Here is a 17,757-nt window from a genome sequence, read left to right as displayed (position 1 = left end):
TAATTATATATTATATAGTATCTATAATTAAATAATTTATTTTTTAAATATAAAATTAAAATATCGACCGACTTCGGTCGGTATTAAAATTAAATAATTATTTTTAATTTAACATTAAATTACCGACCGAATTCGGTCGGAATGGCCGTGGTCAAACGGGCCAAAGCCCACTTAAACATTCCGACCGAAATTTCCGACCGAAATCGGTCGAAAATTTTAAAATAAGGCTAGCCAAGACGGGTTTTTTCCCATTTTTCTCTTTTCTCTATCTCTCTTTCATCTCTTCTTCTCCACCCCCTGTCGAGATTCCCCCGAATCCCCACCCAAAATCAACTCCTATCTCCCTCCTTACCTAAAAACAAAGCATTTTGAAGTCTCCCTCCCATCCCCCGCCACTTATTCGCCGGCCCCATCAAAGTCGACGCCACCACTGCCTCCTCCGCCAACACTTCCTCCTCTGCTACCCAAAATCAAACCCCATATCCTAGAATTTCAAGGTTAGTTATCTATATTTTTTAATTTATGTAATTTTAATTATTTTATTTATATAAATTAGGGTTTAGTTAATGTTTAATTAAATTTAGTTGTATAATTGTGAGTTGCCTTTTCATTGAACCTTTGAAATATTTCACGTGTTATCATTTATCATTTAGGATTGTTCATATTAGAAGAGTTCATATTTTTACTCTAGCCCCTCTTTGTGAATTTAGTTGTATAATTATGAGTAGAGTAAATTTAAGTAATCTACATTTTTAGTTGTGAGTTGATAATTGTGAGTTGAGTTGAGTTTAGTTAAATTAGGGTTTAGTTAATATTTAATTAAATTTAGTTGTATAATTGTGAGTTGATGATTAAAACTTAAAATAAATTGCAAGGATAAATCAATCTTATTATATGGACTTTTAAATAAATTATATCAAACTTAAAATAAATTACAATGATATATTAAGTTAGTTCTCAATCTAATACTAAGTGTAACGATACAATCTAAGCTAATTGAATTCATATATATATATATATATATATATATATATATATATGAATTTTTAAATTACTTCTTTTAATTGAATTTTAAAAGAACTTATTTAGGGATATATGTGAACTTTCAAATTACTTCTTATAATTGAATTTTAAAAGAACTTATTTAGGGATATATGTGAACTTTCAAATTACTTCTTATAATTGAATTTTAAAAGAACTTATTTAGGGATATATGTGAACTTTAAAATTACTTCTTATAATTGAATTTTATTTAGTGATATATGTGAACTTTCAAATTAATATAACATGCATTTTATTTGTTCTCTGTGTAGATGGAATATCGTAGTTGGATGTATAATAGGAATTATCCCAATCCTCGATTTTTTAGGGATGAATTTATAGAAGTGGTTAATGAATTTATTAGGCATGCAATGTCACTTGAACCATTTCAAATCGGAGGGATGATTAGGTATCCTTGTGTGAAGTGCAAGTATTTGTATTGTTTTGGATCGGAGGATGTTAAGACTCCTCTTTATAAAAAATAGTTTATGGATAATTATTTTATGTGGACTAGTCATGGAGAGGTTGTTGGTAGTGATGGTGTATTTCATAGTTGTTGGTGAAAGTGGTAGGTCGGTAAGGAATAACGTTCAACATCCGAGATACCATGAAATGGTTGCACATGCTTTTGGGATGCACTTCGAGTTTGAACCAGTAACGATCCGACCGGTTGTTTTGAGTATTACAACCCCATTTACTGCTCAAATTGTACTTCACAATTATTGTGTGAATTTTCGGGAGTAAATGGTTCAGGTCCGGTGAGGTTTTGGCATGAATTGGACCATTAAGTTCCAAGGTCTAAAGCTTAAGTTAAAATAGTGACCGGATGTCGACTTATGTGTAAACGACCCTGGAATGGAGTTTTGATGATTCCAATAGCTCTGTAAGGTAATTTTGGAATTAGGAGCGTGTCCGAAAAAATTATTCGGAGGTCCGTAGTGGAATTAGGCGTGAAATGCCATAAGATGAATTTTTTAGAGGTTTGACCGGGGGGTTGACTTTTTGATATCAAGGTTGGAATCTGATTCTGGAAATTTGAATAGGTCCGTAATGTGAAATTTGAGGTCAATCGGACGTGATTTGATAGGTTTTTGCGTCGTTTGTAGAATTTGGAAATTTCAAAATTTATTAGGCTTGAATCCATATGTAGTTCGTATTTTTGAGGTTGTTTGATGTGATTTGAGGCCATGAGTAGGTCCGTGGTGTGTGTTAGGACTTGTTGGTGTATTTGGACGGGGTCCCGAGTGGCTCGGGTGAGTTTCGGTTGGTTAACATATCAAATTTGGACTTAAGGAAATACTGGATCTGCTGCCTACTGGTGTGATCGCACCTGCGAAGTTTTGATCGCAGGTGCGAAGCCGTATGTGCGCGAAATCAGTCGCAGAAGCGAGGGAGTGCTGGTTGGGAAGGCATCGCAGAAACAGAAGCAAGGGCGCAGAAGCGCTTGCGCAGGAGCGGCCCAACGCGCGCAGAAGCGCGACCGCAGGTGCGGTCCTTGGCATCGCAGAAGAGATTATGGTTGGCCAAGCTGTTCTTGCAAAAGCGAGATTTTTCCCGCAGAAGCGAAGGTCACAAATGCGGAAATCGCTGGGACAGAACCTTAAATTCGAGAGTTCGACATTTTTCACCCATTTTCAGATTTTGGAGCTCAGGGTTGGGCAATTTTGGAGAGGAAATTTTCCACACAACTTGGGGTAAGTGTTCTTAACTCCCTTGTGATTATATTCCATGAATTAATCTTCATTTTTGGTGTAAGATTATTAAATCTTCAAGAGAAATAGAAGGAAATTTCTATCATGTCACAAAAATGAATTTTTCAAGTTTGAATACCGATTTGGAGTCGGATTTGAGTGAAATTAGTATGATTAAACTTGTAATTGGATGGGTTGCCGTATTTTGTGAGTTTCGTCGGATTTCGAGACATGAGCCCCGCGGGTGATTTTTGGGGGCGTAATTTTGGATTTTTGTGAAAAATATTAGCATTTTGATATGGAATTAATTCCTCTAAATTGTGTGGACTGAATCAAATTAGTTATGGTAGATTCGAGCAATTCGGGAATTGTTACGCGCATAATGAGATTTTCTAGAGCATTGTTTAGCTTGCTCGACATTATATTCGGCTTGTTCGAGGTAAGTAACTCTTCTAATCTTGGAGTTGAGGGTATGAACCCTGAATATATGTATTTTGTGAATTGTTGGGAGGTGACGCACATGCTAGGTTACAGGCGTGTGGGCGTGCACTATAAAATTGTGACATAATTGTTTCTATGAAATTTTGTAGTTAAATGATCTTGGCATTTTCCATGCGATTTTATGAGTTAAAGAAATTGAGTTGAAAAGCATATTAAAAATCATGTTAAGACTATGTGCCAGTATTATTGGGACCCACAGAGGTCATATTACTGTGAATTATTTGTTTTAAATTAAAAATTCATACTCAGTCATATTCATTTCATTGCATATCATATCTCAGTCTTTGTTGTTATTTATTGATATATCATATCATCATTTTTGGGCTATTTTTATGACATTGTGAGCCCGAGAGACTGGAGAGATTGATGACCGAGTGAGGCCGAGGGCCTGATTGTGAGGATTATTATATGGATCGGGGCTGTCTGCCTGCAACATGTTTTATATACTTTATTATTATAGCACGTGAGTTGTCCGTACATATTATAGCGCTTGGGTTGAAGGAGCCCTCCGGAGTCTGTACACACCCCCAGTGGGCGCAAGTATCTACTAAGTGCGAGTGCCGAGTTTTGAGTGACTTGGAGGCACGAGTGATTGTGAGGTATGCCCGAGTGGCATGAGTGATTGTGAGGTATGCCCGAGTGGCATGTGTGACTGTGAGATATGCCCGAGAGGCATGAGTGACTGTCAGGTTTGCCCGAGGGGCTGTATATGAGTGATGTTCTGCCCGAGGGGCTGTTTATGATTTTATCATCGAGTTGCATCGCATTGGCATGCACGCATGACATACAGGCATATAGATGTATTTTTCTCATGTTGTACAACATCACATCATTCATGATTTCTCATACATTCTTTTACAGATGGGCATAGTGATGCATTTGTTTTACACGGGTTATCCGAAAGGAAAATGAAACATCTTATTTATTTTTGAAAAGAATTTGGGAGAAATTATTATTTTCAAACTATTCATATTTTTGGCAACTTCGACAAACGATTTGGGTTTTCGCTGATGTATTTGAAAGGAAGAACTATTATTTTTGAAATCATGATGTGGCTGAGCATTTTATCTCTGAGTTACTTCTAGTATTATTTGCTTTATGTTATTATAAATTGTCGTGGACTATTGGTTATGGACCCGATCTTGGTAGAAACTCGTCACTACTTTCAACCTACGAATAGGTGTATTACTTACTCAGTACATGGAGTCGGTTGTACTCATACTACACTTCTGCACATTGCATACAGATGTTGGTTGTTGTTGTTGTTGTGCTCGATGGTTGCGGGACTTGAAGATGTACCTGCGTTCCTGTTGCAGCTGCCTCTTGTTCAGGGTAGCCTTAGATTTATAAAGCTATGTTTATGTATTATTCAAACAGACTATGTATTTATTTCATTTCGCTTTGTATACTCTATTCTTAGAAGCTCATGATTTGTACTACCAGTTCTTGGGGATTGTATAAGATTAAGATCTTTATTCACTTAAATTGCTTTAATAATTATTATTGAAATTGGATAATTGAAAGTTGGCTTACCTAGCAGGTTGGGTTAGGTGCCATCACGACTAGTTGGATTTTGGATCGTGGCAGAACCCCATGAAAGTATTGAACAAGCTCCTAACGAAGAGGCAAAATATTTTTATGAATAGTTAGAGACCGCTAGTCGTCCACTAAGTGAAGGGAGTATTCACTCTCAATTGTAAGTTGTGGTTAGATTATTAAGTATCAAATCAGATACCAATATTTCTCAAGCGAGAATGGATTCTTTTATTGGCCTTATGAGTGAACTAGTTGGCCAAACGTTCAACATACCTGAAGATTTCTGTAAGGCTAAAAGATTGGTTTCTAAGTTAGGACTCTCGTATATGAGAATCGATTGTTATGAAGATGGGTTGCATGTTGTATTATAAGGATGATGCAGATTTAGAAAGTTGTAAATTTTGTGAAGAACCTCGTTTTAAGCGGGTTTCCAGCGGGAAGAAGGTTGCTGTGAAGTCGATGTATTAATTACCTCGTATTCCTAGATTAAAGAGATTGTACGCATCGATGAGTTCCGATCCTCATATGATATGGCACTATGAAAATAGAAGGTCGCCTGGTGTTATGTGTCATCCTTCAGATGGGGAAGCTTGGAAGCATTTTGATAGGACATGTCCGGATTATGCTAGTGAACCGAGGAATGTTCAGTTGGGTTTGTGTGCTAATGGTTTCACGCCATTTTTTGTTTCTGCAACACCATATTCATGCTAGCCAGTCTTTATTACGCCGTATAATCTTTCGCCTGAAATGTGTATGACTAGTCCATATATTTTCTTAAATTGTGTTATTCCCGGTCCCCGCAATCCAAAGAGTTTGATTGTTGTATATTTGCAACCTCTGATTGATGAGCTAAAATAGTTGTGGTATGATGAAGTTGAGACATATGACATATCAACTAAGCAAAATTTCAACTTGCGTGCTAACTTAATGTGGACCATTAATGATTTTCCTGTGTATGGAATGTTGTCTCGGTCGATGACTGCTGGAAAGTTAGCATGTCCTTACTGCATGAAAAATGGTAAAGTGTTCACTTTAAGACATGGCTGAAAGTATTCATGGTTTGATTGCCATCGTCAGTTCTTGCCAGTTTATCATGAGTTCATAAGGATGAAGAACGAATTCAAAAAGAATACATTTGAACGTGATTTTCCACCTCCAATTTTGTCCGGTGAGGAAATTTGGGAGAGGGGTCAGAACTTCACTAGAGTTACCGAGGCCCCACCTTCTAGATTTCCTAGATATGGTGTTACTCATAACTGAACAAAATAAAGCATATTTTGAGAGTTGCCATATTGGAAGGATAATATTCTCCGACACAATCTTGATGTCATGCATATTGAGAAGAACTATTTTGACAATTTGTTCAACACAGTGATGGATGATAAGAATAAGACAAAAGATAGCCTAAAGGCTAGACTGGACTTACAAGAATATTCCAGGTGACCTGAATTACATTTGTAGTCTGCGAACAATGATAAGGTGTTCAAGGACAACTACACATTCACTTTGGAACAAACACGACAGATTTGTGAGTGGGTTGAAAACCTAAAGATGCCCGAGGGCTATACTTCGAACCTGGGAAAACGTGCCGATATGGTTGAAGGAAAGCTGACTCATATGAAAAGTCATGACTGTCATATCTTCATGGAAGCCTTAATCCCTATTGCATTTTGTGGTTTGCCTGAAAATATCTAGAAACCCATCACAGAGATAAGTTTATTCTTCAAAGACTTATGTTCTACCACATTAAGGAAGAAAACTTATTTCAAATGAATAAGAACATTCCTGTAATCAGTAATAAGCTGGAAAGGATTTTTCCATGTAGTTTCTTTGATGTGATGGAACACCTTCCAATTCACCTTGTACACGAGGCGCGACTTAGAGGGCCGGTTCAATGCAGGTGGATGTATCCATTTGAGAGGTAATGATCAAACCTTGATTTATTCTTGTAATTTTCTTTAATGTTATCGTCTAATATGATAATATGTAGGACTATCGGCAAGTATAAACGATTTTTTAAATAGAGGAATATGATTGAAGGATCCATATGCGAATCCTATGTTGCAAAGGAAACTGCCCATTTTTATTCTTACTACTTCGACAGTCATGTGCCATGTGCTAGAAATAGTCCCAATCGGCACAATGTCATGATTGAGATTGATCCATTATATCCACCAATGTCCATATTCAATCAACAAGGCCAAGGTTCTAAAGATCGAACAAAAAGGGGCCTAAGTAGTATGGAGTACAAATCAGTTTCAAGTCATGTGTTGCTAAATTGTCCGGAAGTTCAACCCTTTCTTAAGTAAGTGTTGACGTAAGATTAATTTACATGGACTACTATTTAATTTGGTTTATGCAACTAACAAGGTTTTCAATGTGTCGTTCAGTGACTTTGTGAGTCAATTTGTCCATGATGTTGTATATTCTACATTTGAGGCATGGTTTAAAGAGTGTGTAAGTGCATCGTACATACTTTCTCACATGTGAATATACATACTTGGTCACTTGTGAATATACTTGCTCACTTGCGATTTATTTAACACATGTAGGTCAATAATCCAAACAATGGTATTAATCAATTTTTGAAAGATATATGTTGGGGACCTGCACCTACGGTTACAATTATGTCTAAGTATTTTGTGAATGGTTACAAATTTCACACCGAGGAATGCTCCAGGTATTAAAAAAAAAAAGCAATAACAGTGGGGTGTATGTTAAAGGTGGTGAAGGAAACCAGGATAGGGAAAATGATCATTATGGTGTGATCAAAGAGATTCTAGATTTATCATATTCAGGTTGGCCAAATAAGAAGATCATACTTTTCCGATGCAAGTGGTTTGACCCAACACCTAGAAGAGGTACAAATGTACACCCGCAGTACAACATAATTGAGGTTAATAAAAAGAGGGAGTATTACTATGATCCTTTTATAATTACAGAAAAAGTTAGGCAAGTATATTATGCTTTATATCCATTGCGGAGGTATAAGGCTGATTGGTTGGTTGTAATCAAAACTAAGCATGTTGGTAGGGCGGAAGTTGAGAATGTTCTAGATGTTACTTACCAAAACGATACCTCAAGTGTTAACCAAATGGTAGATGATCAGTTAGAAAATGACTTGGAGCATCCTCAACGCATATTAGAAAAAGTTGATATGGAGGAAATAACAATCATAGAAAATGAGGACAACGAATCACCTAATGAAAATGAAATAAGTGAAGAGGAAGAATTTTCGGACGAGGAAGGATACTTCGAAGATGACTAGCATGCTAGTTTTTTCAAGTGATCTCAACTTGTATAGATTTATATTCTCAATTCTAACATTTTCTTTAATTTATGCAGATGACCGGTAGGGGTCGAGGTAGGTCTAGGAAGGATAAAAAGCATATTGATCATGATGATGGTGCTACACCCTCACTTCCTTCCACTCCACACTTGCATCCCTCTACTGTTGATGGCCGGCAACAATCTGCTAGGCACACATCTTTTCCACCACATCCATCTACTCATCAGACTACCTACCATTCGCTCTCCCAGCAGTATTCTTACCATTCTCCACCACAAGGCTATATCCCGCTTCCTCCACATGATCCTGCATATAGTTACATTGGTCCATCGAGTCACCAGTCACAGGGCTATGTGGTGATACGCTCGCCATCTGCTCTATTTGCTTCATCACCAGCTGGATCACATCCATCTAGAATTTAGCCCGCCGGATCGCAGCAAGGGTCTAGATCACAGCAGGGGTGTGGATCACAGCCATCTTCATCAGCGACCTCGTCTCCCTCTCCACGGAGATTGTATCCTAGCATTTCTAGAATTCGCCTTCGGGATAGTAGCGTTGAGCCAGATGTTTCCCCTTCTGCGCACGCTTCAGATTATTCGGAGGAAGATGATCCAGAGGAAGTATGGTATGATCGTTATCATAGGATGATCATCAGGCCTGAGGGCAATGGGTAAGATTTATTTATTAATTCTTTGTTTTTGCTGAATTATAATAGCTAGCCTTGTTTATTTAATGTAATTGCTATGTTGTAGGTTCATACTTAATCATCGGACTACAAAGATAATCACTGAAGCTCTTGGCCGGTTATATGATGCACCCTATGCGACTTGGAGTGAATTTTCACCGGAGCTCGTGGAGCAAATTTTCAACCAATTTAAGGTTTTAATACAATTCTTTTTAATTTAAGCATTATATTATCAATATTTTTATCTAACGTTACAAACTTCATTTGCAGACTAAGTGTGTCTGGGAGGACCGGCATAACAATGCCATTCTTGGAAATTTTGAGTTCAAATGTCGTAAGAGACTATCTGATTCCTTCTATTGTGCTCAGAAGAATACCAAGAAGCTTTCATGGGTTCTACCACACTATGGGAGGATCTGCTGAGGCAGTGGACCACTAAGAAGTTCGAGAAAAAGAGTGAACATGGAAAGAAGGCTCGAGCATCGGAGAAGGGTCCTTGCACTGTGTGGGTGCAAGGATCATGGGGACTGCGAGGAGACTACTAGTAATTTCTTAAAATATTTAATTATATATATATATATCAAACTATATTTATATATTTTAATTTAGGTAACATGTTTTATTATATTTGTAGGAAAAAACAAATGGGGGAAGATGACTCATGATGAGTTCTTCATGGAGACTCACATCCGGAAGAAGAAGGCACCGACAGATCCAACTAGATGGGTCAAGGACCGGGCGGAGACTACATATGTAAGTTTCATAACTACTATAACTTGAAATTAATGTTTATAATATTATATAGTTAATAATTTTAATCATTCTAAATAAAGGGTCGCTACAAGATTAATGTAGATGAGTACACTCAGAGCTTGCCACCGAGTGAGCAAGGCGAGCGACCACCCGTTTCAGACGAAGAAGCGCAGAAGATATGGTTGGATGTTATCGGTGGTCCTAAAAAGGGGATAGCATACGGCCTTCCAGAGAGATCATTTCGGCACTACAGTGTTGGATTGCAAGGTATAGGGACTTCCGCCCAAGGCGAGGCAATTGATAGGTCGACTATCTCGTCTATGGAGAAGAAGATCGCAAAGTTGACAGCAGAGCTTGAAGAGACAAAGGCTAGAGATCAAAAGACGTCGTGATCCTTAGAACCATGCCGACGATGAAGCTTCTAGTAGTGAAGATGGAGGTGATGCAATACAAAACACTCATTGAATGATGTTTGAACTTTTAACTTGTGAAAAGTTTTGTTGTTGGGTATGATGTTTTGTTAATATAGTTTAGTGGAGATAAAGATGATGTTTTATTAATAATATAGTTTTGATAGTTGTTATTGATATTGGTTAAATGGAAGCAATGTAATACTGTCATTATAGGTTATTGGTTATTGGTAGGTGGTGCAACTATAAAACAGATGTATTCTGCCAAAACAATACCCAAAAACCGACCGCCTACCGACCGAAGTCGGTCGAAACTGTCATTTGAATTTCCCAGACATTCAAAGTAACCGACTGATGGCGGTCGCACCTCTATTCGATGAATTGAAATCGGTCGGTAATCGATCTGTTTTTATTCGATTCCGACCGATTTCGGTCGGTTTTGATGGACGCTTTTTGCCAGTTTTTTTTAGTAGTGTCATCTCATAATGCATTAGTGTTAACTACTGAAGCAAAGGGATGACATGGAATGAAAATGAGCCAGCTTAGTCATTGTGTCAAGTAGGGCATTTATTTATCAAAATCTCTTCTGAAAATTATAACTGGTGCTAGTCAGCTATTACAGTTCACATATGCAAAGTCATGCAACAGTTCCTATATAATCCATCTTAGAGCTTCAATCTCAATATTCATGGGCACTTGCGCCTGCCTCCGCGGGTGGTCATATTAGCATAACATTTGCCACATTTCTCTAGGTTCCCATATTGGCCTGGCGGAACACATTTGCATCTTAAACAACAAGTAGTGCATGCTCTTAGGCATACATTCTGCCTCGAATGCAACTTGCACCTCACCTGGCATAGGGGAACGCAGTCTGCACATACATAAATAGAAAAACTTGTTACCGAAGGACATTCCAGAGATCACTTGAAGATTAATTATAGAAAGAATTTAAGTTAGTTATCATTGTATCAGGTTACCCGTTAATGTTTATTATAGAGATTTTCTTATAATTACCTTACAAGTGACTTAGTAGTTACCACTGTATCAGGTCACTAGTTATCATTGTGTGTAACTTATGTGGAGTTCCCTTCTTCGCTACTGTTAATAAAAATTGTTGTTCTAGACGAAATAAGAGTACGACCCCATGCTTATTTCTCACCTAGCCAGTTGATAAACATCTTTTATCTCATTCTCGATATTGAAATATACTATAAGACCAATAAGATTTGCAGATCTCATTATCAACATTTTGGCCTAAAAATATAATAAAGCCGTTTGATTATATTCTTAGGAACCGTACAAGCATCTTTTGATGCATACGGTTCAAAAAAATTGTGATTCAACGTATAGATTCCGATCCTTTTTCTTTTACTTTTCTTTCTTTTAATGGAGATATATAGTGTGACTATGTTTCTATTGCGCGATTTCAATGCATAAGATATCGTATAAATAGTTTTCTATTACAAATACAAAGAAAGTCAAATTTGTTTAAATACTAGACATAAGAAAACAGGGGACAAATGTAGGAAACAAAGTAAAGATAGGACTTGAACTCTTATATAAATGCGTTATACCTGCTGTGTTCTTTGGTGGTGAAACGGGGTGAGTAGGGACTGGTGGTGGTGGAGGTTTGACCGCCGGAGATGGGGATGGTGGTAGCTTGACTGGAGGTGGCGGTGGAGGAGGAGGAGGAGGGGTGACCTGGGTGGGTGGGTATGGAGTGGATGCATTGACTGGTGGTGGTGGGGGGCTTGATATCTTACCATGAGGGAAAGCACCAGGGGCAGTGTTGCTATCTCCGATCTGCAACCAAAAGGAATAAAAGGTTCATGAACTAACACGTCACTTTTGTGAACTACGTATGCTTTGTTTTTGGGTACATATAAAAGAATCTTAGTACTCTTCATAAATGTAAGTAGTTTACCCTAGTCCCTAGTTAAAATGTGTTAATCATGAGCATGAATTTAAGAACAAACGTCTTTTTTGGCGAATAATGTAAATGCTCAGTCATGCTTAGCAATATAATGGAAAATGTACGATACGACTCTAGAGTTCATATATTAGGTTCTATTTAATCTTATGGATCTAAGCATAGTAAACTAGGTAAGTATCTTTTGTAGTTATAGAAATGAAGTGTTGATGATAGACATACGCTAGAAGTGATGAGAAGCAAAACGGCAAAGAGAAGTGGTATAGGCTTGAAAGCCATAGTGAAAGCAAGTAGCTGGAGGGCAAGAATGGTAGTAGCTAAGCTGGAAGAGAGCACAACTCAGAAACTAGTTGATGAAAGATTTATGACAATAAGATTAGGTATATATAGGACGTGGAGCATACACAAGGAGAAGCTATGAATTTCCGGGTGTCATAGAATCCATTATTTTCTTTAGGCGGTGTATATAGATCGGGTTTGGTTCGGATTTTTTAATTATCAAACTAAATTAATGGTATCGGATTTTTAAATCTATAAACCAAACCAACAAAATCGAGTTTTTTAATTTCGAATTTTTCGTGTTTTTCAATCTTGAGTTTTTCGGGTTTTTCGGATATTCAGGTCGGGTTTTTTCCAGTAAAGTTTTCATACAAAATATGTAACTTGTGCTACAAATATTTCTTTAGTCCTAGTAAAATTATTACAACTATATAATGTATTTTTCAAGAAAATAATACAAGAGTATGAGATAAGTCATAGCATTATATTAAAATATTCAATAAAAGGAATAATAAAGTTGCATAAATCAAATATTGCTAATTAATAAGCCATAATAAAAATTAACATAATCTAAAAATATTATATAAGTCATGGTAAAATAAGTATAACTAATAAGTACTATTAATTACATAACTAAGTACTAAAGAAAAAGATAATATGGGTTCAAATTTAAATTAATTAAAATTTTAACGATTTTTACTTGTATATTTATGCTCGGTGTTGCAAGTTCCAACTGCCTCCTGATCGAACCATATATTATATCTGAGTGTGCGCTCGCATGCATCCGAAAGCAAGTAGAAATCGGTATAGTGCAAGGCTGGTGGTGCCGGTCCAGTTAGTATCAAAGATGGTATGGGTGAGACAGTGATGAATTGGTAGATACGCTAAATCTAAGTGGGTGTTTCCAACACACATCCCCATGCCACAGGGCTCATAAACTAATACTATAAGTATCTATTTCACATCAGAGTGTGTGCTTCAGTTGTTTATTTGGATGTGCACGAGGTCTTGTCGTTTCAAAATTAGATACCTCTTTCGTTTTAATTTAGATAGGATAGTTTGATTCTCCACGAAATTTAACAAAATAAAGAAGACTTTTAAAACTTACGTTTTTAAAAACTTATGAGATAAAAACTATATGGCGTCATGATATTTTTATAGTTATAAAAACTTTTCATTAAGGGTAAGATAAACATTTTAAAATTAAATTATTTTTAAATTTATAAATATGTTATTTATTTTAAAACAAACCAAAAAAAAAAAATCTGGTCTAATTTGAAACTGAGCGAGTAGTACGTTTTACGCCTTCCAAAGCACTTGTTTTTCTTTGTTCTTGATGAGTATTCCCATTCTTGGGTTTCATATTAGTGAATAATTCAAATTATAATGCTTGATCTCCCAAGTTTAAAATCAGTGACTTATGCAAAATTTTATTTAATAAGTATCACTCTATTATTACAACTTGTATGTGCGTGGATCTAGGGTGGTGGATTTCTCTAAGCATTTCATTGCCACTATTTGAGATGAGGCCTTAGTGCATGCTTGCATTTTGTGTCATCCAAGAATGCATTACTTACAATTGCTAATTAGATTTTTCAGCCCTTGAAAATATATGTATTTCTACTAATGCCATAACCTTAATACATAAGAGTGATTATTATTTTTAACTGTCATTGCATCTATCACTCTTTTGTATTAATGTTATGCCATTAGCATAAATACATATAATTTCCATGACACTTATTGGCACTAATTTACAATCTGATTATCTTTGTGAGAGGTGTTTACATCAAACCAAGCAATTAAGGTTTAGCAGTTAAAAATTTAAATGAGAATACATATTTTAATCAGGGAGGTGTTTACAGTAAATCAAGCCTTTTAACATTTGCAATTCAAAATTAAAGTTGAGATACATATCACTTAACCATGATTAAATAGTAAATGTATTAAAAAAAATATGTGTTGCATTAGCTTGGTATAAGTATTGGTTGCGGAGAAAGTTTCCTCAGGACCAAAAGCTGGTGTTATTAGATTAGGAGCCGTTTGTCCATATTATTTTTTTCGAAACTCATCTTGAAAATATTGTTTGGTTATAAATTTGATTGAATTTTTTAATGAGTTTCAAAAAAATTTGAAGATAAGATTCAAACTGTGCTAGCGTTTGGACATAAATTTGGTTAAAACTTGAGAAAAAAAGTTTTGAAGTTGTGTTAAAAAATAATTATTGGAAGTTGAAGTTGTATTTAGACATAATTTATTTGGAAAAAAAGTTGAATTTTTGTGAAGATAAATTTTCACCCAAAAACTAACCCAAACCAGATTTTGGAACTTCAAAATTTGTCTTCAAAATCTTTCAAAAACTAATCAAATTTCATGAACAAATAATATCTTTAAAAAAAAATTGAAAAAAGGTAAAAACGATTTATGTACAAAGGGGAGCTTAAAAAAGTATTTCTTCTCTTTTTCAACTAAAATATATTTTACTCTAAAAAGACTATAATATTTTTTGAAATAAAATATATATCCAAACATAATTTTAATTTTCAAATACTTTTTTTCAGCTTAACTTTAATTTTTCTTTCAAATCTATCATATTTGTTTTGTCCAAACGCCTACTAAGATTTATTTAGGGTGATTAAATTAAGATATAAGTTCCACGACACTAAGATACGTTTTTGTCCTTTCTTGACATGTGAAATCACGTGCTTATTCAATTTTAGTCAAAATACTCACAGGTGACAGGACCGACCAGTCAGTATTCAGCAGCTGCATTGATTCAACCATTTTGAATTACAGTGAATCTAACTACCAGACTAGATATGTTTTCTTTGGACGCTCAATTTTTTTAAAGCAAAGTGCAACTTCTCTGATTCAAAATAAATAATTGAAAGAATTTCCAAACCCATGTTACTATTGCCTGCTTCAAAATTTTAAATCTATATTTGTTTCTCTTTCTAGTCTCTAAGGAGAGTGAGAGGGAGGTTTGTGATAACCCGATAGATTATCTTATACTTTAAAATCTAATTCTGTGATCTGAAACCTTAAAAATCATGTGTTTAGTCTTACTCGATTTGCGTGCACAGTCCCGACGTATTTTCGGAAAGCTTTTATGTTGAAAACTGTGAAAAATATGAAATTTTGCTTTGAAAATTATTTGAGTTGATTTTTGTCAACGTTTTGAGCAAACACACCCGGATTCGTGTTTTGACGATCCCGGTGGGTCCGTATCGTGATTTGGGATTTGGGCGTATGCTCGAAATCAAATTCGGAAGTCCCTAACCCGAGATATCGGACTTTGTCGAAATTTGAAAGCTAAAGGCTTAATGAATTTGAAATGTTTGACCAAAGTTTGATTTTTTGGATAACGGGTCTGTATTTTGGTTTCGAAACCCGATATAGATCCAATACCATATTTGTGACTTGTCTGTGATGAAAAACGGAGTTGGTTTGACGTGATTCGGACGTCCGGTTGTGAAAATAGAAGTTTCAAAGTTTTCTTGAAAATTTCATTTGATTTGGTGTTCAATTCGTAGTTCTAGGTGTTATTTTCGCTATTTGATCGCGCGAGCAAGTTCGTATGATATTTTTAGACTTGTGTGCACTTTTGGTTTAGAGCCCCGAGGGCTCGGGTGAGTTTCGGATAGGCTACGGAGTGAAAATAGGACTTAGAACATTGGTGGTATTTCCAGTTCTGGTGCATGCCTCTGGTATCGCATTTGCGATACCAGGCATCGCATTTGCGACCTCTGAGGGGTTCGCATTTGTGAGCTACTCATCGCAAATGCGAAGAGTAGTTGGGCCACCTTATGTTCGCATTTGCGATACAAAGTTCGCATTTGCGATGGGGACTGGGAGGGGAAATTCTTCGCATTTGCGATCATGGGGTCGCATTTGCGAACTATTCTTCGCATTTGTGAAGAAAGCAGGAATGAGGAGACCTTCGCATTTGGGGGGGCTTGCACTTGCGAACCCTAGGTCGCAAATGGGACACCTGCAACTGATCAAAACTTGACTTAGACAGGACTTTTGGTTCATTTTTCAAATTTTCAAACTCAAGAACCCTAGAGGCGATTTTCCAAAGAACTTTTCTTCCCCAAAACATTGGTAAATGGTTCTAAACTAGTTTCTTTCAATCTTTAACTACTTTTCGTAAAATTTCAACCTAAAATATAGAGTTTTCATGGTAGAAATTGGGGGTTTTGGTAGAATTAGGGATTTATGAAAAATAGAGATTTAGACCTCAAATTGAGGTCAAATTCCAAAATAAATTACATAATCGGGCTCGAAGGTGAATGGATAATCGGGTGTTGGTCCAAATTTTGGGTTTGGACCAAGCGAGCTCGGGTGTTGACTTTTGTTGACTTTTTCAATAATGACTTAAATTGAATCTTTTGCAATCGTGGGTGATTCCTAAGGCTTATTTTGAATCGTTTGGTTGGTAATTTGCTAGATATTGTTGGTTCGGAGGCTTGTTTGAAAGGCAAAGTTGTGGTTGAGCTTTGAGTGGTCTTTGGAGCGAGGTAAGTGTTGTGTCTAACCTTGACTTGAGGGAATTAGGAACCCTCGAACTATGTGCTATGTGATTCCCATGTGAACGGCGTATATGCGAGGTGACGAGTGCTTATACACCGCCGAATTATCTGTTTTCCCTGATTTACCGTGTTTCCTTAATTATTTCCTTTCCCTGTCTTAACTGTTATATGCTCTAAATGTTTTTCATGCTTAATTGCTACTTGTTATTCAATATCTTCTCCTGTTCACGACGTTAGTTCTTCCATAGTTTCATGATTCCCTGTTATTTGCTTAAATTGACTTACTTGCACCTTCTAATTGTCAATTACTGGATTGGTCTCGCTGTGTAGTACTACTCGTGTAGATTTTCTATATTGTATGAGGTTTTCATTTGGTTCAGTTTGGTATTTGTTGATCGTAAAGGTTATTGTGGTCTGAACTGTTGATTTGACTGTGCATTGAGTACATGGTACTGATATGGTGGGATCGGGGGTGCACGTCGCAGCAGGTGTAATAAGGGTGGATTGATGTGGTAGAATAAGGGTGAATTTGTACTATACGGTGGGATCGGGTTGCACGCCGCAACATGTGTAATAAGGGTGGATTGATGTGGTGGAATAAGCGTGAATTTGTACTATACGGTGGGATCGAATTGCATGCCACAACAGGTGGAATAAGGGTGGATTGACATGGTAAAATAAGAGTGAGTTATGATACTAATATTGACATATGGTGAATTATGATATTGTTGTTGATATCATTACGGTGAAATAAAGGAGAATTTTGTGTTATCTGGTAGGATCGGGTTGCGCGCCGCAACAACCTATATGTGTTCCATTTCTTGAGCTGTGTTGGTTTTTCCGGTATTTGTATCTGAATTATTAAAGATTGGTAATTCAGGACGACACCGGTTTATTCTTAAGGCTGTGGTTATTATTTTCAGTTGGTTGTTTAATTCTGTTTAGTATTCCCATTTTCTGTCATTATTATATACTGCGTTCAAGTTGTAGTGTAGGTGACCCGCCTTAGTCTCGTCACTATTTTGTCGAGGTTAGACTCGGCACTTACCAGTACATGGGGTCGGTTGTACTGATACTACATTCTGCACACTGTGCATATTTTGGAGTTGG

At 36.4% G+C, this 17,757-nt stretch overlaps 1 protein-coding gene across 1 annotated transcript; it reads right to left on the bottom strand.

Moving 5' to 3' along the window:
• Positions 1-10,452: 10,452 nt before the first annotated feature.
• LOC104102157 (gibberellin-regulated protein 14-like) lies at positions 10,453-12,204 on the bottom strand. The gene is made up of 3 exons (XM_009609801.4): positions 12,059-12,204; positions 11,481-11,709; positions 10,453-10,777 (listed from the first exon to the last, which is right to left on the bottom strand). Exons 1-3 carry the CDS (start codon positions 12,113-12,115, stop codon positions 10,593-10,595), a joined length of 471 nt encoding a protein of 156 aa, XP_009608096.1. The 5' UTR covers positions 12,116-12,204; the 3' UTR covers positions 10,453-10,592.
• Between the last annotated feature and the right edge of the window lie 5,553 nt (positions 12,205-17,757).

Source organism: Nicotiana tomentosiformis, chromosome 9 (genome assembly GCF_000390325.3).
Source record: "Nicotiana tomentosiformis chromosome 9, ASM39032v3, whole genome shotgun sequence".
Lineage (NCBI taxonomy): Eukaryota > Viridiplantae > Streptophyta > Magnoliopsida > Solanales > Solanaceae > Nicotiana > Nicotiana tomentosiformis.
The sequence above is the reverse complement of the archived record's forward strand: the minus strand, read 5'-3'. Positions and strand labels throughout refer to the sequence as shown.